This window comes from Lithobates pipiens, unplaced genomic scaffold, assembly GCF_037356315.1.
Source record: "Lithobates pipiens isolate NorthernLeopardFrog02 unplaced genomic scaffold, aLitPip1_a1.2 Scaffold_18, whole genome shotgun sequence".
NCBI lineage: Eukaryota > Metazoa > Chordata > Amphibia > Anura > Ranidae > Lithobates > Lithobates pipiens.
In genome coordinates, this window is record NW_027507758.1 from 351,783,687 (window position 1) to 351,803,725 (window position 20,039).

The following is a 20,039-nucleotide window of genomic DNA, read 5'->3' on the forward strand; positions in this document are numbered from 1 at the left end:
CCAGTGGAGGGGGAGGGGGTGTCTGAATCAGTCTAGCCCCACATAGCACCTTTCATGTATTTCACCCACCTCCCTCTCTGTCACTCTCCTCATTTGAGGCATACTGCATTCGTCTTTTCTCTCCAGGTTCTCTAAGGATAGCTGTGATCTACCAGCCCCCTGGACCGTTATCAACATTTCTTGATGACTTCTCTGCCTGGCTACCATACTTTCTCTCTTCTGAAATCTCCATAATCATTCTAGGTGACTTCAACATCCCTATTAATACTAACACTTCTGCTACTTCCAAATTTCTCAGTCTAACCTCCTCCTTTGACCTGAAGCAATGAATACATGCTTCTACTCACTCTGAAGGCAATACCCTTGACCTTGTTTTCTCCCACCTATGCATTCTGTGAAACCTCTCCAACGATCCATTCCCTCTCTCTGATCACTACCTTATTAGTTTCACTTTTTCCATCTCCTTCACCTGCTCTCCCTCCAACTGCCTAACAGTTACCTGTAGAAACTTACGCCATCTCAACCCTTCTCTACTCTACTACCAACCACCTCTATGAAAAAATCTCGACCCTAGCCTGCACCGACCTAGCCACTTCTGTTTACAAAGCTTCACCTCTAGCCTCACAGAACACACTAACCCCCCTCACTACACACAGAATCAGGCCCCAACCCCTACAACTTTTGCAAACAGATGACATTAGAAGTCTGAAAAAACATAGCCATGCTAATGAGCACCTGTGGCGTAAGACTAATGCGCCATACACACGGTCAGACATTCCCACAAAATCTGTCAGATTTTTTCCAACGGATTTTGTCCGAAACTTGTGTTGCATACACACGGTCGCACAAAGTTGTCGGAAATCCAATCATTCTGAACGAGGTGACGTCAAACACGTACATCGGGACTATAAGCGTGCCAGTAGCCAATAGCTTTTGTCTCTTTGTTTATTCTGAGCATGCATGGCACTTTGTCCGTCGGAATTTTATACACACGATTGGAATTAATGAGATCGGAAAATCTGATGGAAAAAGTCAGATGGAGCCCACACATGGTCGGACTTTCCGACAACATGATCCGAACGCACATTTTCCATTGGAAAATCCGACCGTGTATATGGGGCTTCAGTCTCAGAGAGATTTCAACCAATATAAATCTGCCCTCCAAAAATACTATTCCAGTATCCTCAGTGCCAAGCAGACCTATTTTATCTCTCTCATTAACAACTTATCATCCTGTCCACATCAACTCTTTTCTATCTTCAAAGCTCTACTTCGTCCTACATTGCCTACACCCACTAACTCACTCAGGAGATCGCCAATTACTTCAAACAGAAGATTGATACAATTCACAAGGAGATCTATGCTGTTCAGATACCCTCCATGCTTTACACTTCATGATCACAGGTACAGTCATTACTTCCCTCTTTTAACCCCACCACTATAGACGAGGTTGCTAAACTACTTGCTAGCATACAGCTAACCACCGGCCCTCTGGATCCTGTTCCCTTGCAAATGCTACGCTTACCCTCCTGCTTTAGTCTACACTCTCTAACCCACATCTTCAATCTCTCCCCCTCTCTCTCTTCCGGCATCTTCCCCTAAAACATGCACTAGTCATCCCCATACTTAAAAAGCCATCGCTTGACCCAACCAATCTTAACAACCTATACCCTATCTCCTTGATCCTCTTTTTATCCAAACTCCTTGAACGTCTAGTCTACAACTGACACATCAACCCACCGACCACCTTGCTGAGAATGGCATTCTTGATCCCCTTCAGTCTTGGATTCCGTCTGAAACACTCCACAGAACCTTAAATCAGGAAGGCTGGCAACTCAGATGCTCTTGAATAAAAGTACTTTATTAGGTACATGGGTACACGGGTACAAGCTATAATACTGACGTGTTTCAGCTAAGAAGCCTTCATCAAAGCATACCTGTTTGATTTAAAAACTGATATTTATAATAAGGTATTCCCTCCAAATGGGGCAGTGCATCCTTATTAAAAACAATCAAATCAATTAAAAACACATGGGGAAAAAAAAGAAAGAGACACAGCAGGCATATGAAGGACATATCATGAACAAATAAAACTTGTTCTGCCAGTACTCCAATGAATATATCAAAACAATGTAGTTATGTTAAGAAAAGATTTATGTCCATTCTATCCCATATGGTTTTCTAGTATTGAGGGTATGGATCCACCACACTTCACGTTTAAGCACAATACGTGTCACCTCCTCTTGGGAGTTTTTTAACCTGTTCAGCACCAAAAGGTGTTAAAATTGCCATGGTGTACTTCTCGGAAATGTTTTGACACATTTGAAATATTTTTAGTATTAGTATTTGTAGAGTCATTCACATGTTCCGAGATTCTAACTCTCAACGGGCATATAGTACACCCAACATATTGTAGGTTGCAGACACTACATTGAATTGCATAAACCACCGAATTAAAATTACAGTATGTTTTTTTAGTAGAAAAGGAAAAAACTGAGGTAGTTTTTTATGTCTATGGCACTGCCTGCAGGTGTTATTGTAGTAACAAAATTTAATACATTTTTATTAAAATCACTACACTGTGTTTGTTTGCACGTCTATTCTGAATCATTGATTGATTCTGATCTCTGTAAACAACTATATTTCTACTTCTACCTATTGTTCGTGTGTTATAGCCCCTTTCTTTAAAGTCGCCTTTGAATTACTGTAAATTCTTGCAGAAAATCCTCCTCTGTAGAACAGTTCCTCCTGGCCCTGATGAATTCACCAGTGGGCAAAGATTTAATGGTGTGATTGGGGGGACAGCTATTAGCCAATAAAAGGATATTCCCTGTACAAGGCTTTCTATAAGTTCTAGAAGTCACTATGTTGCTATCTGAATGCCCCATCAGAGTCAAATCCAAATAGTCTATTTGGGTCAGGTGTGGCACACAGGTGAACTCCAAATTTAGAGAATTAGTATTAAGATATTTCATAAATTCACCTATGGCATCACCCGATCCATGCCATACTACAATCAGGTCATCAATGAAGCGTCCATACCAGGCGATATTGGTTTTAAATGGATTAATGTGGGAAAATAAAATTAATTCTTCCCACCAGCCCATATTTAGATTCCCCATAGAGGGAGAAACATTTTTCCCCCATGGATGCACCTTAGCTCTGAATATAGTATCGTTCATCAAACATAAAAAAATTATGTGTCAAGAATTCTACTGCTCTACAAATAAACTCCCGTACATTGGAGCTATAAACACTGTAACATGAAAGATGGTGTTTGATGGCTAATAGTGCTAGAGAGTAGGAAATGCAAGAATAGAAAGATCTGACATCTATATTAATCCAGGTGCATTCTGTGGACCAAAAAATGTCCTGCATGTGAGCTAACAAATGTCCAGTACCTTTTATAAACCCAGGTAAGCGAACAAGCGGTTGAAGAAATTGATCAACCTATTATCGCAGTTTCTCCAGTAGCGATCCTTTACCAGCAACTATGGGACGACCTTTCACTGGAGTGTCTTGCTTGTGTATTTTGGGGAGATGGTGAAAAACTACAGTGATGGGATGTGTGACCATAAGATAATCTACAGTTTTTTGATCCAAAACACTCATCTCCTTACCTTCATCTAATAAGTGTAATAATTTTTGTTGAATGGTTGCTGTAGGAACTAAGAGGGTGATATGTAGTGTAATCATCCAACTGCCTCAGTGCTTCCTGCTTATAACTAGCGGTATCTAGGATCACTACAGTACCCCCCTTGTCTGCCTGGCGAATCACTAAGTCAGTTCTCATTTTTAAAGCGTTTAGGGCTCTGGTTTCTTTCTTGGTCGTATTGATTTTATTTCTAATGTTATGTTGCTTACATGATTCCTGCAATATAACCAGTTCCGATTTCACAATATTCTGAAAAGAATCCACAATGTCACTTCTGGTTTGAACAGGGTAAAAATATTTATCCCTCATATTAATGCTAGATTTCTGTATCCCAAAACATCCTCCTTCAGATTCTGCTTGCAGGTTCTCCAATATAGACCTTGCTACAAGATAATCAAATCTGAAAGTTAGTCTCTCATCTTGAACAGTATGGCACACTGTGGATTTACTATCAGAAGGTATAACCTACCTACAAAGCCATCCACAGTAGTGATGGCCGAACGGTTCGCCCGGCGGTCGTTTCGCGGCGAATTTCCGACATTCGCGGTCCGCACGTTCGAACGCCTTTTTCCGTCGTTCGCCGCGGCGGACTTACGTGTTTAATGTATACAAGAACTTTAACCTTTGGTGACACGTTTATCATGTGATACAGGACAGCCAATTGAGACATGACAGCACATGGACACTTGTACATTCCCCCTAACCTATAAATACACCCGATCCGGTGGCCATTTTACATTCTTTCTTCTGTTAAGATAGGGACAGGTTCCTGTGTGGAGTAGGGAGAGATAAACCACTAGCTATTTGGTACACAAAAGTTCTTTTCAGGACTGGTATAGGTGTTAGGTGTTGATAGGTTTGCTGTGCTGCTGATTCTTGCAGCAGCCTGAGTGTCTTTTGTTAGTTTAGAGAAAGGGAAAGGACGGTGTATGCTACAGGGACAGCCAGATTAGTCTTTCATCATCATCATCATCATCATCATCATTAGCTGTTACTATCAAGGTCCACAAAAGAGCTGTTCCAGTAACCACTAATCGTTCTCTTTTTTTGCCAATTTGTATAGGGACAGGAAGGAAGCAGTGTTGTCAGGCAGTGAGGGTAATTTTAAAGACTTGCTGTTATTATTAGTTCCACAAAGGTTCTTTTCAGGACTGGTATCAGTGGTACAGTAATAGGCTTGTACATGTATAATATTCTTTCTTCCAAATATAGAAAGGATATTATACTTGACTGCTGCCCTTCTGCTGCAGTCTGCTAAACATTCACAACTCACTTGTTCCACAAAAGTTCTTATAAGGACTGGTAACTTGGTATAGGGTGCTACGGTACATAGGCTTGAGTGCGGTACAGTCTGCTGTTCTGTAAGGACCGCTATCGGTCCACAATAGATAGGGTTGACGTGCACCACTGCTGACCGCTGCCCTATACTGCAGCAGTCCTTCAGCGGTATAGGGACTGACGTACAGTCTGCTAATCACTAACACACAACCTGCTTGTTCCACAAAAGTTCTTATAAGGACTGGTAACTTGGTATAGGGTGCTACGGTACATAGGCTTGAGTGCGGTACAGTCTGCTGTTCTGTAAGGACCGCTATCGGTCCACAATAGATAGGGTTGACGTGCACCACTGCTGACCGCTGCCCTATACTGCAGCAGTCCTTCAGCGGTATAGGGACTGACGTACAGTCTGCTAAACACTAATACACAACCTGCTTGGTCCACAAAAGTTCTTATAAGGACTGGTAACTTGGTATAGGGTGCTACGGTACATAGGCTTGAGTGCGGTACAGTCTGCTGTTCTGTAAGGACCGCTATCGGTCCACAATAGATAGGGTTGACGTGCACCACTGCTGACCGCTGCCCTATACTGCAGCAGTCCTTCAGCGGTATAGGGACTGACGTACAGTCTGCTAAACACTAATACACAACCTGCTTGGTCCACAAAAGTTCTTATAAGGACTGGTAACTTGGTATAGGGTGCTACGGTACATAGGCTTGAGTGCGGTACAGTCTGCTGTTCTGTAAGGACCGCTATCGGTCCACAATAGATAGGGTTGACGTGCACCACTGCTGACCGCTGCCCTATACTGCAGCAGTCCTTCAGCGGTATAGGGACTGACGTACAGTCTGCTAAACACTAATACACAACCTGCTTGGTCCACAAAAGTTCTTATAAGGACTGGTAACTTGGTATAGGGTGCTACGGTACATAGGCTTGAGTGCGGTACAGTCTGCTGTTCTGTAAGGACCGCTATCGGTCCACAATAGATAGGGTTGACGTGCACCACTGCTGACCGCTGCCCTATACTGCAGCAGTCCTTCAGCGGTATAGGGACTGACGTACAGTCTGCTAAACACTAATACACAACCTGCTTGGTCCACAAAAGTTCTTATAAGGACTGGTAACTTGGTATAGGGTGCTACGGTACATAGGCTTGAGTGCGGTACAGTCTGCTGTTCTGTAAGGACCGCTATCGGTCCACAATAGATAGGGTTGACGTGCACCACTGCTGACCGCTGCCCTATACTGCAGCAGTCCTTCAGCGGTATAGGGACTGACGTACAGTCTGCTAATCACTAACACACAACCTGCTTGTTCCACAAAAGTTCTTATAAGGACTGGTAACTTGGTATAGGGTGCTACGGTACATAGGCTTGAGTGCGGTACAGTCTGCTGTTCTGTAAGGACCGCTATCGGTCCACAATAGATAGGGTTGACGTGCACCACTGCTGACCGCTGCCCTATACTGCAGCAGTCCTTCAGCGGTATAGGGACTGACGTACAGTCTGCTAAACACTAATACACAACCTGCTTGGTCCACAAAAGTTCTTATAAGGACTGGTAACTTGGTATAGGGTGCTACGGTACATAGGCTTGAGTGCGGTACAGTCTGCTGTTCTGTAAGGACCGCTATAGGTCCACAATAGATAGGGTTGACGTGCACCACTGCTGACCGCTCACCTATACTGCAGCAGTCCTTCAGCGGTATAGGGACTAAGAGTTTTGTCACAGGGTCATTTAAAAAATGACATGCAGAGGAAGAGGCAGGCCCTTCCGCAGGGGTGGTAGGGGTAGGGCAGGAGCAACAGGCTTGAGCCAAAGTGGGAAGTTGCAGAAGGTGCGTTCAATTACTTTAAAGGATGCACCAGACTTGGTTGAGTGGCTCGCTCAGCCTTACTCTTCTGCACCCTCCTCATCCTCTCGATCTGCACCCTCTTCTTCACTCTCTGCTATGTGCACCCCCAAAGACACTACCACCAACAACACGACCACCACCACCACCACCACATACCTTCCGCTTGAGTCACTGGAATTATTTTCCGATCCATATCAAGAGGACATTTCTGATGCGCAGCCACTCTTGGTATTGGATCAGGAAGAGGAGGTAGCAACAAGCGCTACTCAGCAGTCTGACGCCAGTACCCAGATCAGCCCAAGGAGGAGGTTGGTCCCCGGTGTTGCTGCCTACTCCGAGATCTCTACTTATAGCGGTGGGGAAGGTGACGTTGATGATGACGTGTCTAGTGATGTCACGTGGGTGCCCACAAGAGAGGAAGAGGAGGGGAGTTCAGAGGGAGATATGGACCAGCAGATAGGGAGGAGAAGCAGCAATGACTTACATTGCACAGCAGGGACAAAGCAGACTGCAAATGTATCAGGAGCGAGTCATCGACCATGTACGGTCACATCTGGCGCTCCCAGGACACCGGCACATGGCTCCGCAGTGTGGGCTTTTTTTAACGTGTCCGCTGCTGACAATAGCGTTGCCATCTGCAATCTTTGCAGTCAACGCGTTAGTCGCGGTAAGCCCAATACTCACCTAGGGACGACCGCCTTAAGAAGGCACATGAGCAGCCATCACCGAGCCCAGTGGGAGCAACGGAACACACAAAGCCACACTGCAGGCTCTCACCGTCCAGCCTCGTCTTCTACTTCTCCTTCTCCTCTCTCCTCACAATTGTCCTCCACTCCACCTTCCATCACGCCAAGCTCACATTTTTCTGCAAAAAGGCAGGCTTCCGTGGGCCTAATGTTTGAGCGTAAAAAAATGATGATGCCGGATAACCCTCTTGCCCAACGGTTGGCGGCTGGCTTGTCAGAACTCATAGCCCGCCAACTACTGCCATATAAACTGGTGGACTCGGAGGCCTTTCGCAAATTTGTGGCCATTGGAACACCACAATGGAAGGTCCCAGGAAGGAAGTATTTCTCAGAGAAGGGCATCCCAGAGCTATATGGCCATGTTCAGCGGCAAGTGAATGTATCTCTGGCACACAGTGTCGGTGCCAAGATACATCTGACCACAGACACGTGGTCTAGCAAACACGGGCAGGGAAGGTATATCAGTTTTACTGCCCACTGGGTGAACCTTCTGACGGCCGTCAAGCATGTAACCCGTGGCACCCGTGTAGATTTGGTTTTACCGCCACGGATTGCATGCAGGCCTGACTCTTCTTCTCCTCCTCCTACTCCATCCTCCTCCCTCTCCTCCTCAGCTGCCTCCTCCTTTTCCGCTGCTAGCGTCTCTTCCACTGCACCGCCCAAGCTCCCCAGAACCTATTCCACATGCCAGGTGAGACGTTGCCATGCCGTGCTGCGTCTGTTGTGCCTGGAAGCAAAGAGCCACACTGGCCCGGCACTCCTTTCAGCTTTGCGTTCACAGGCAGATGAGTGGCTAACACCGCTCAATTTGACAGTTGGTAAAGTGGTGTGTGACAACGGTGCCAATCTGCTTAGCGCATTGAAACAGGGCAAAATCACGCATGTGCCGTGCATGGCACACGTCTTAAACTTGGTCGTGCAGCGATTCCTTGTCAAATACCCTGGGGTCCAGGACATCTTGCGGCAGGCAAGGAAAATCTCGGCCCATTTCAGAAGATCTTACACGGCCATGGCTCGCCTTGCTGACATTCAGCGGCGACACCATCTGCCGGTCAGACGTCTTATTTGCGATTGCCCGACGCGATGGAACTCAACCTTCTATATGCTTGATAGGCTGCTCCAGCAGAAACGTGCAGTTAACGTCTACCTGTATGAACTCTGCGAAAGAAACGGTTCTGGGGAGCTGGGTTTTTTTTCACCGCGCCAGTGGCTGCTCATGCGCGACACATGCAGACTTCTGCGGCCATTTGAGGAGATCACCAAACTGGTCAGTCGCAGCCATGGCGCCATCAGTGACATGGTACCTTATGCCTTCTTTCTGGAGCGTGCATTGCGTCGTGTCATTGATCAGGCTGTGGAGGAGCAGGAGCGGGAAGATGAGGAAGTCGCAATGCTGGATGAATTCCCAGGGGGGGCTACTCTATCTGAGACAAGTCAACAACAGGAGTCTGATGAGGAGTCAGAGGAGGATGGTGCCGGGGCGGATGAGCAGGAGCAAGAAGAGCATGCTTTAAACCTTTCTGGGATCCCTGTTGTGCGAGGATGGGGAGAGGAGAATGAAGAGGACGACATTATCCTGGATGATGAGCAGGAGCCAGGCCACCACACCGCTTCCACTTTAGTGCAAATGGGGGCCTTCATGCTCCAGTGTTTTAATAGGGACCCCCGTATAAAAAGCATGAGGGTCAAGGACCAGTACTGGGTGGCAACGTACTTAGACCCCCGGTACAAACACAAAATGGCGGAAATGTTACCGCCGTCGCAGAGGGCTGTCAGAATGCAGCACTTCCAGGCCTTGCTTCGAGAAATGCTGCATTCTGCTTTTGCGTGCGCTGGCAGAGGAGCAATTCCCACTCCCAGAGAAGGATTTGCGGGTACCAATCCAACAGCGCCTGCAAGAAGAGGCCGGTTTGAAGATGTGTTGGTGACTTCGGATATGAGGTCATTCTTTCAGCCGACCCATCGACAGGTGTCATCCGGATCCAGCATCAGGGAACGCCTAGACCGTCAGGTGTCCGACTACATTGGGTTAACGGCCGATGTGGACGCTCTGAGGAGTGATGAACCCCTAGACTACTGGGTGGGCAGGCTTGACCTCTGGCCAGAGCTTGCCCAATTTGCAATCGAACTGTTGGCTTGCCCCTCATCCAGTGTCCTGTCCGAAAGGACGTTCAGCGCAGCAGGGGGGATTGTGACCGATAAGCGTACTCGCCTAGCTCACCACAGTGTTAACTACCTCACATTTCTAAAAATGAATGAGGCATGGATCTCGGAGGAATTCAACACATGTGACCAGTAGACCATGTATATGTCTATAAACTATTTTTTTAATCAAGCACACAGACCTTCTTAATTCATTTGGCTCACTTCCTTGACCCAAAAAAGCACACCGTACTATATGCCCCTACCCTCCTCTTTGAAGAGGTTGAGCGGTGTCATATTTCTACTGGGGCTGCTTATGATATCCCTGTGCTGTGCTGACTTCCTCCTGGGGGTTCTTATTATGAAGGGATCACACTATCCCTGTGCTGTGCTGACTTCCTCCTGGGGGTTCTTATTATGAGGGGATCACACCATCCCTGTGCTGTGCTGACTTCCTCCTGGGGCTGCTTACGGTGCTGCTGTCAGTGCTGTATGTCACGGTGCTGCTGTCAGCGCTGTATGTCACGGTGCTGCTGTCAGCGCTGTATGTCACGGTGCTGCTGTCAGCGCTGTATGTCACGGTGCTGCTGTCAGCGCTGTATGTCACGGTGCTGCTGTCAGCGCTGTATGTCACGGTGCTGCTGTCAGCGCTGTATGTCACGGTGCTGCTGTCAGCGCTGTATGTCACGGTGCTGCTGTCAGCGCTGTATGTCACGGTGCTGCTGTCAGCGCTGTATGTCACGGTGCTGCTGTCAGCGCTGTATGTCACGGTGCTGCTGTCAGCGCTGTATGTCACGGTGCTGCTGTCAGCGCTGTATGTCACGGTGCTGCTGTCAGCGCTGTATGTCACGGTGCTGCTGTCAGTGCTCTGTATTACGGTGCTGCTGTCAGATGCCTCTATCACGGTGCATGTGTCATTCCGGTATGTCACGCTGCTGGTGATCATCTCCTGCACCCTCTTCTTTGCCTACCCTGGTCCCTGACCTTCCCTCTCCTCCATTGCCTTCATTAGCTCCATAGTCCTGAATTGTTAGAACAATTTCCCAAATAAAATAAAAATGCTTGTAGTTATCGATCCCAAATTCACCTCATACATGTATTATGTCATTGTCCAGATGGTGGGACTACGTTTTACCCCCTAATAATTACCACGTGGCCGCAAATTCGACATGAAGGTTTGCAAAGTTCGCCTCCCATTGAAGTCAATGGGGCCCGCGGCGAACGGTCGGTTTCGCGAACGTTTGGGTCCGTTCGCATTTCGCGTTCGCGAAACGTCCCGTCGGAAGTTCGTCCATCACTAATCCACAGTGACTAGCATTGATTCTGCGTTGATTTCAAATTAAATCCCCTTTGTTCAAAACTTAAATACAGAATTTGCTTTAAAAACACGTATTTGATGTGCTTTGCTATTTAGAAAATTGTATTAACTTGTATATCATTTCTTAGTTGACTGTTGGGTTTATTAATGCACTACTGAATTTCAAACAAGATTAAATGTAAAAGAACACATTCTCAGTTTTTTGATGTGCCTATCTTAAAAAAAAGCTCATATACATACAACATATTTCAATGCAACGGTCTGTGGAATTTCAGAACATTGGAGGATGAACACTCCTGCTATAGCCTACACTCGCATTATGGATCTGGTCTCATTAAAGAAGAGCAAGACATCAGGTGAGCAGTGCTTTACTATTTACCTGTTTTTCATTGTAGTATTGATATGTTTGTATATTGGGCTACATGACAGCAGTTATATTGTTTGCTTTAAAATAATGTCAAGACTGGGTCCTCAAGAAGTGATGTCCCAGTCACAGGAACAAGTACAGTATATCTGAACTGGACCTGTTCACCACCCCTTGTTTAATTGTTTTCAATTATTTTCTGTCTGTGCCCCCAGTGAAGAGAACTGCCCTTACTTCCTTCCCAGGTGGCCAATGCCAAGTGGAAAGTTTAGGTGAAATATGATCAGGGCACTGATAAAATAACACAACCCTGCAGCCATAGGTTGAATAGTTAAAGACATAGACGTTGATAAAATGTAATGCAGGTAATTCAGAAACACCTAACATGATCTAAATCACCACCCAGAACCATAACAAAAAGTCTATTTCATCCAGATTGGGTGACACTTTATGGTTAACACCAGTCTGATCATTTGTTGGAGAACTAAAAATGGTTAGGTTAAATTTTGTTTCTGCTAATTACAGTTTTAACACTTGATGAGACTGGTGCTGGGGGGCATTTAGTTGTCCACTTCTGCCTTTAACTTTAGATGGGAGAGACTCTAGTAAACAATCAATTAAATCATATAATACCACTATAGCCATTATCACTGTTTGGGTCTTGTTGTATTGATGATAACCAAACTGCTGCAATCAAATTCTTGTAAAGTTTTTGAATCATAATTTTAAATATCATATTTACACTGTATTTATTTATTTATGGATTGTATATGTTTCTTGTTTTTTTTTTGTGTGTTCGCTGATGGTGTCATTTATATTATCATGGAACATACTTTGTTTACAACAACTTTAAATCTCAGAGTTGCAACCAAGCATTTTAATATGAAGGAAAGGAAAAGGAAAGGAAAGGGAAGGGAAGGGGAAAGGTAAAATGAAAAAAGGAAGGGGAAAGGAACTGTTAGACTTAGGCTGGATTCACATCTATGCATGTTGCTTTTGAGCGTTTCTGCAGTGTTTTTTGCGGTGCTTGCCGCATGTTTGGACACGCGTTTTACAGTGTTTTAGCCTTGTTTTTTTTTTTGTTTTTTTTTTACAGTGTGGTTGCTTAGCAACCACCTATATACAGTGTAAAAAAATGAAAAAATAACCCCTAAAATGCAAATCGCAGCAAAATCGCGGTAAAAACACGGTACTTGCATTTTGGATGCGGGTCCATTGACTTCAATTACATGCAAAATGCTGAATTTTGCATGAAAAAAATTCCCCGATCCTTTCAAAAAATGCAGAGGCACAAAAATGCATTGATGTGAACATGTTCCATAGGAACTTATGTTAAAAATTTTCCCTGCACTTCTGCAAAATGAAAAATGCATCAAAAAACGCATTAGTGTGAATCAAGCCTTAGTGCTATTTCATACCAGATGCAGTTTCGTTCGCTTTTATTCTGCACTAAAAATGCATGCAGTGTTTTCCATGTATTCCAATGGCTCTAGTTCACACCAGTGCAGTCAATTTTTGGTCAGTTTCTGGTGCAAAAAAAGTAGAGCGTGCTGTATTTTTTCTGCACAGAACTGCACTGGAACCTAGCGAATTGTATCAAAAACGCACTGGAACTGCATGTGCTGTGATCCAGAAAACTGATCTAGAACGTATGCAGAGTGCATTTTTGTGGCGTGAACTGGCCCTAAAAATGCATGCATGTGGTTTCCATGTATTCCAATGGCTCTAGTTCACACCAGTGCAGTCAGTTTCCAGTGCAGAAACTGACTGGAAACTGACTGTAACTAACATCGTTGGTGTGAACTAGAGCCATTGGAATACACGGAAAACACTGTGCAGGCATTTTTAGTGCAGAAAAAAGCACACAGGACTGCATCTGGTGTGAACTGGCCCTTGCTGATTGTGCTAGTAAAATTGAAACTGGAATTTAAATGGTTGATATAAAGATCAATATCATGTTTTGCTTCTCTATAATGTAATCAGCTCCAATAAACCTTACCATTTTCTGCTCCCCAAAATAGCTGATAAAATCAGCTTTACCTAAATATTATGCGGTTTAGAATATACTAGTTTGGAATTCATTTATATAATGCCAAATACTAAGTAAATATCTTATAATTAGCTTTTTTTTTTTTTGCTGATTGTAGGAGATTAGTGTGTGGACATAACACTATTGAAGTTGAAGTTGCCCCGCTCTGGAAATTATTAATTAATAAGGTGTGTACACATGAGTATTCTGGTTTATTATTGTGATGTTCATGTTTTATTTCTTTTCATGGTCTTACTTCTATGTTTTTTTTTTTTATTGTGCACAGGTGTTAAATTTGTTCTATTTGTACCAGTTCTTCACGGTGGTCTTGTGGCTGGCTGAGGGCTATCTGGGTTATGCCATTGCAATCCTTCTCTTATGTATCTGTACTATCACAATATCTCTTATGGAGCTCAGACAGGTAAATGTTATCATATTTATGTCTTCTCAGAAATACTACAGCAATATTTGAAAAAATTACTATTAAAACTGTATTTTAAAAACAACTTGTTGTGAGGGAACCATGAAGGCTGCCAGTGCTGACTAGGTATGTGCTCCCTGTCCAGTCAGAACCCAGGCTTGGACTGAACATTTCTTTTTTGTGCGTTTGTCCAAATGCCAAAGTTTTTGCCTGTTCGGCGGAAGCCAAAGGCTATATATAGTAGCATTCATTCTACCACTACTATACTATAAATTACAACTGTAAGTGACCCACCATGTCCTTAGCAACCATTGACATCACCTGACCTTATTCATTTACTGATCAGGGATCCCTGGCCATGTAAACAAAGGGGCAGGTATAGAGACTGGTATTGTTGCCCAGACATGGCTATGTGTGGCCATATCTGGGCATTGATATTGAACAATGCATCTGAAAAGCGATCTTCTGCAGATTGCTTTCCAGGGGGTGGCAAGGGCAACAGTGTGTTTATTTACTCTTCACATTTTTATGTGAACTTTACATAGGGGGGCTGGTAACCACCAGGCCAGAGTGGTGGGGATGAGGCCCTTCTCCTCATCAATATGGGGGCACATGGCGTTGTATGGTTTAGGATTTCCCTGGCCTGCCAGGTTGCATGCTTGGATAAGAGTCCAGTATGAATATTTGGGGGGACATTTCTTTTTAGAGTTTTGCATAGGGTTTACCCTTAAAATTCATACCCTTTTGTGACATGTGGGTGGGAACCCAATTTTTTTTGCACACTCTCCTGCAGAAACAAGTGGTGAATCCTATGAAATGCAGGTGACACATTTTGTTTACCCCTCCTGGGTGGGGTGGTTTGCTATATACCATTGTTTATTTATTTACTTCAATGTTAAATGTTTAAATGCATATCAGAAAGGAATTCACCCTGTAGAGAGGTTTTTATGGGTTTTTTTTTCAGAGTTTTAACAATGTATACAAATACATTTTGTGGGGGTACATATTCCCCCTCATTCCATAAAATTATCTTTGGTATTCGTGCTCTTCTTGGGGCACCTTAAAAGTCCATTTGTATAACTACTTACCTCTAAACTGTACTCAAATTCTGTAAATTTGCTTTGAACCAAACTCAAGACAGTTCATCTCATCCCTATTGCTGAGCTTTTCTTCTGAAGACACCAGTTGCCTGGCTTTCATGCTGACTATTTAGCAAACAATCTGTTCACTTTGCAAGGCAAGTTGCACTTGCAAAGGAATTTTCTCCTATGTTAGTAAATAAAGTGAGGCTTTTTTTCTATCGTTCAATCATGTGCAAACAAAAATATTGTTTTTTTATTTTCCTTGGACATGTTCAGGTATTCTTTCCAAAGTGAATTTTTACCAAATTCACTAAACAGAGGGAAAATTCCCTTTCATGAACTGCCTATTGGCCTTTAGTAAATCAACCCATTTGGCATTAGCACTTTCTGAAACACAGGCTTGGAATAAGTATCTTCTGATGTTTCTGTTTCTTCCCTGATCTGTATACTTGCTTTGGATCAGTGACTAATTAAGTATTGACATCAAAGCCTCAGAATAACAGCCAAACGACTTACATTTTCAGATGGAAATCAGTAATGGCAGCCTACATACTTCTCTTATGACAGGTTTCATTTAAAAGTCTGGATGACAGATTAGGTGTCACCTTTTTAATGATATGAAAGGAGCTATCCTTCCTCAGGAGTAGTCAACACATGATTTGTGACCTTTATTGCAAATGTATTCCAAAACCTGTGAACAAATTCTCTTTTAGCTCCACCTTAATTACTTCATAAGGAACAAGCAATTAAGATTAAATAAACAATAATATATCACAGCCAGATCTTTAAAACAATATTTACTCAGGTATATTTCTTGCCTTCAGCTGAGGTTGGTTAGAGATGGAAGATTTCTTACCTTCTTGCCTTTGTTTCTGTTCTCTTAACTTTAGTAATGTACAACCATAAAATAGTAAGAAGTAAAATTCTCACACATAATCTTGATTTTTCATACTCTATATTTGGAAACTCATTGTTCTACTTCTTACCTAAAGGCACTTTAGACATCTATACGTTGTGGTGTCAGAAGTTTCTGTTTGTGTAGAAACATTAGGCATATAGCATGAAAAATGCACAAGTATATTACATGACTTCTGTCTGTAGTGTGAGCACTGACATTTCCTGTGAAGAAACTACAGTAAGAGAAGAGGGGTGCCTCTAAGTGGAGCAATATGGTTACGCTTTCAGATCGCTATACTGCAGGGTAGTTTTCCCAGTCACGATTGCAGACTGACATCAGTGAGAGCTGGTGGTGCAGGGGATGGTCTATGTAATTAACAGAGAGCTCACCTTGCAGTGATTCACCGCATTAGCACTCCCACATTTGTAATGAAATGCAGAGGAAAGGTTGAGGCATGCATTTGACTCTATGTGACCTGGAACCAATGGTTGCCTGTCCCTTTAGCAATTAGGTACAGGGTAGCTGAATAAATACATGGACCTGAGACTACAACGCTGCAGCTGCAACACATGAGCCCTTCACTACAAGGTAACACAAACAAATGATACAAGAAACATAAATACACTAATACCTAGTTAAAACAATGGAAAAATTTGAAAGTGTACAATGCCTTTAAAGTTCTAAGTGAATTCATTATTTCCAGATTTGCATTAATATTTTTATTAATGAAATGCATTTTTATAATTAAATTTTACAGCAATCCACAAAGCTAGATAATTTGGTGAAAGCTCATAATAATATGAAGGTGACTGTGAGTCGTAGAGGTGAAGGTAAGCTAAGAATAGTTCATTTAAACCAAGGGAAGTATTGTGTGAGTATATAAAGTATATATAGCAGTACAGTCTTCAGTGCAGAAATGCTATAACAAAATGATATTCTCCTTTACATAAATTATGTTTACAAGAAATGTTAAAACTTCTAAATAATTAAATAACTGGTGTTTTTATGTAACATTTGATTGTTTTATTTTTATTTATAAGTATATATCTACTTCTCATTTTGCATTTTTAAGGTGATAGTTTTTATTGGATTAGTGGTTAAAAATATTTTGTTTACATTTCTTCAGTTGGATCATTTGCAAATGATAGACTATAATAAGTAACTAATGTAAATGATACAATATTCTATAAGAAGAACCTTACATAAATGTTACTTCCTTCTTAAGCAATGTTTACGGTTCATTTTCTTTTAGAATACAGCCAAATAGAATCCCGCAATCTAGTACCAGGAGATATCATTATTCTATCCGGCAAAAACTTTTTCATGTCATGTGATGCCATTTTAATCAATGGGACATGCATTGTGAATGAAGGCATGTTGACAGGTGAGTAACCTTATTTAGAGGACAAATACAATGCTTCTGTTTGGGTCCACTTGTGCTACATTAAATACGTAGGGTATATATACTATCAAAGCTATTGTAAGAAATTCCAATAAATATCAGCTTAATCATAAAAAAATAAAAATAAAAAAACATTTTTACACGTACTTTAAACTGGTAGTCCAGTGTGCCAGTCCTATATATTTATTTAAATTATACATTGACAGGTAATGCATACTTGTCTATCATTATGATCTGCAACCTATATTCATAGTATGATAATTTCCAGTGAAGGCAGACTAGCCCTAATAGCATGGGAATTTTTGGGGCTAAGAAACACATAAATTGAACAAGAATATCCCCAACATCAATTTAACCCAAATGCCCCATACACACGATCAGATTTTCTGACAACAAATGTTGAGCTTGTTGGCTGAAAGTCCGACCGTGTGTATGCTCCATCGAACATTTGTTGTCGGACTTTCCGCCAACAAATTTTGGCAAGCAGATTCTCAAATTTTCCACCAACAAAACCTTGTTGTCAGACTTTCCGATCGTGTGTACACAAGTCTGGTGCAAAAATTGTAACAATGCTGTGTATTTATCTATACAGCTGGTGTTCAAACTAATGGAAGATGAAATCTCATTGGCTGGTCTGGGCACATCTTTGCACATTGCAGCCTATGGCTGATCCTTATTTTTCTGGGTTTCCATAGGGGAATGCATTCCTGTAACAAAAACGCAATTGCCACACATGGATAACACAATGCCTTGGAAGCAGTACAGTGGGGAAGATTATAAGCGTCATGTCTTATTCTGTGGAACAGACGTTATAAGGACAGAATCAACTGCGCAAGGACCAGCCAGAGCGGTAGTGTTGAAGACAGGTAGGTCTGGGTTTTCAGTACTGCCAGAATATCTAAATTAAGAATGGAGCTGAGCGCTCAAAACTCACGTTCTCCTTGATTCAACTGACAAATATTAAACAAAGATTAAACTGTCCAGTTTTATGGCTGTTTTGTTTGTTGCCTTACAGCGATAGGCCTGACTGTACATAATGAAAAGCTGGCCAAGACTGTTGAGTGTACTTTCAATACATCGGCTTGTAATGCTTTCTGTATTGCCATGATTTTTCTGTGTCTGCAACTGACTGCACAGGATTGCTGACTAAGTTGGTAATTAACAATGACTAACTGCAGATGATCCAGCAACTTTAACACCTAGTACACAATATTCTTTTTTTTTTTATGTTCAACCCAGCAGGGCTGACCAAAAAAAAAACTGACAGCTCAGGAGGAGCAGCTGTGCTAACTATCCAACATTAGTACAGCGATCTCTCATGCTGTTCTATTGTGTTCTGACAGTGGGATGGGGAGATCCCCCCACCAGAACACTCAAGTCAGCGCTCTCATCCGTTGACTGGAGCTCTGATCGGGAGCCGATCGGCAGATTTTTTTCAGTCTTGCCCCTTTGACAGAAGGTTAGTCTACCGGTTTCTATTGAACCAGCCAATGCCACTTGACATTCGACCTGTGTGTACTAGGCTTAACTGTCAGATTATCCATGGTTAAATAAACTGGATCTAAAGCTGAAACAGTTTTTTAAGTTTTGGATAGGGTAGGGAAGGGTTAGGAATGCTTTCAGGTATTCTTTGCTGCCCGTACACCTGCTGGGCTCTATGGGGTTGATTTACTAAAACTGGGGAGTATAAAATCTGGTGCAGCTTTGTATGGAATTCAATCAGTTTCTAGCTTCAGTCTGGAAGCTCACTCGTTTCAATGTAGAGGTGCACCAGATTTTATAGTTTTAGTAAATCAACTCCTATGTGTCTAGTAACCAATGTCACTAAGACAAAAGTGAAGTGAAAGCCAAAACTTTAAGGCCGCGTACACACGGGCGGACTGTCTGTCCAACTTAGTCCGCTGAAACACATTTCAGCGGACAGTCCGCTCGTGTGTGGGCTTCAGCTGACTTTTTCAGCGGACAGTCTGGCGGACTAAGTCTTTTGGAATTTCCGTAATATTGTCCGTCCAACTTTGGTTTCAGCGAACAGTCCGCTCGTGAGTAGGCAAGTTGGACGGACTAAGTATGGCGCATGCTCAGAAAGGATTTACACGGCCGAAGGTTGCATTGCAGTGTATTGGATGTCGTATTTCTAGTCCCGTCGTACGTGCTGTACACGTCATCGCGCAAGCTTTCAACGGACTGTCTGTTCATCGTGTGTGGTCAAGTCTGTTCATTCAAAAGTAGGACGGACTGTCTGTCGGATTGTCTGACGGACTTAGTTGGCCAGACAGTCCACCCGTGTGTACGCAGCTTAAGTTGTCAGAATAGGGATAGATGTTATAGAGAAAACAATCTAATTTATTTAACTCTGGAGAGGTTTCTTATCACTTCTCGTTGTGTCTAGGGAATGTGAAGTAAAACAAAATCAAATGACAAAAAAGAAAAATACCGTATTTATCGGCATATAACCCACGCCGGCGTATAACACGCACCCGATGTTTAGGAGGGAATTTTAAGTAAAAAAACTTCTAGGAGGGAAGTTTAGGGAAAAAAATTACATGTAAATGCCCATCAACGCAGCCTTTTTTACATCTGCAGCCTTGTCCATCACTGCAGCCTTGTCCAGTGTCATTGCAGCCTTGTATCATTGCAGCATTGTGCCATTGCAGCCTTGTGTTATTGCAGCCTTGTATCATTGCAGCCTTGCCCAGGCAAGCTGATTATTTAAAATTGGCGCCTATCTCTGCTCCGCTGAAGGGAGAGGAGGAGCGCCGCTGACATACACAAAGCCGAGTGTACTCGGCTAGGCTCGGCTCCCCTTGCAGTCCCGCCCCTATGATAGACATTAGACAGGTCCAAT

The 20,039-nt window shown here is 43.0% G+C and overlaps 1 protein-coding gene across 1 annotated transcript in view; it reads left to right on the plus strand.

The window, feature by feature from the left end:
- Nucleotides 1-20,039, plus strand: part of LOC143988152 (putative cation-transporting ATPase 13A4) — a 156,517-nt gene that overhangs the window by 69,458 nt on the left and 67,020 nt on the right. Inside the window, exons 5-10 of the mRNA XM_077487481.1 lie at nucleotides 11,274-11,354; nucleotides 13,510-13,579; nucleotides 13,678-13,812; nucleotides 16,550-16,622; nucleotides 17,045-17,176; nucleotides 17,890-18,060. Of these exons, the coding sequence (XP_077343607.1) occupies nucleotides 11,274-11,354; nucleotides 13,510-13,579; nucleotides 13,678-13,812; nucleotides 16,550-16,622; nucleotides 17,045-17,176; nucleotides 17,890-18,060 (662 nt within the window). The remainder of the gene's footprint in view (nucleotides 1-11,273; nucleotides 11,355-13,509; nucleotides 13,580-13,677; nucleotides 13,813-16,549; nucleotides 16,623-17,044; nucleotides 17,177-17,889; nucleotides 18,061-20,039) is intronic.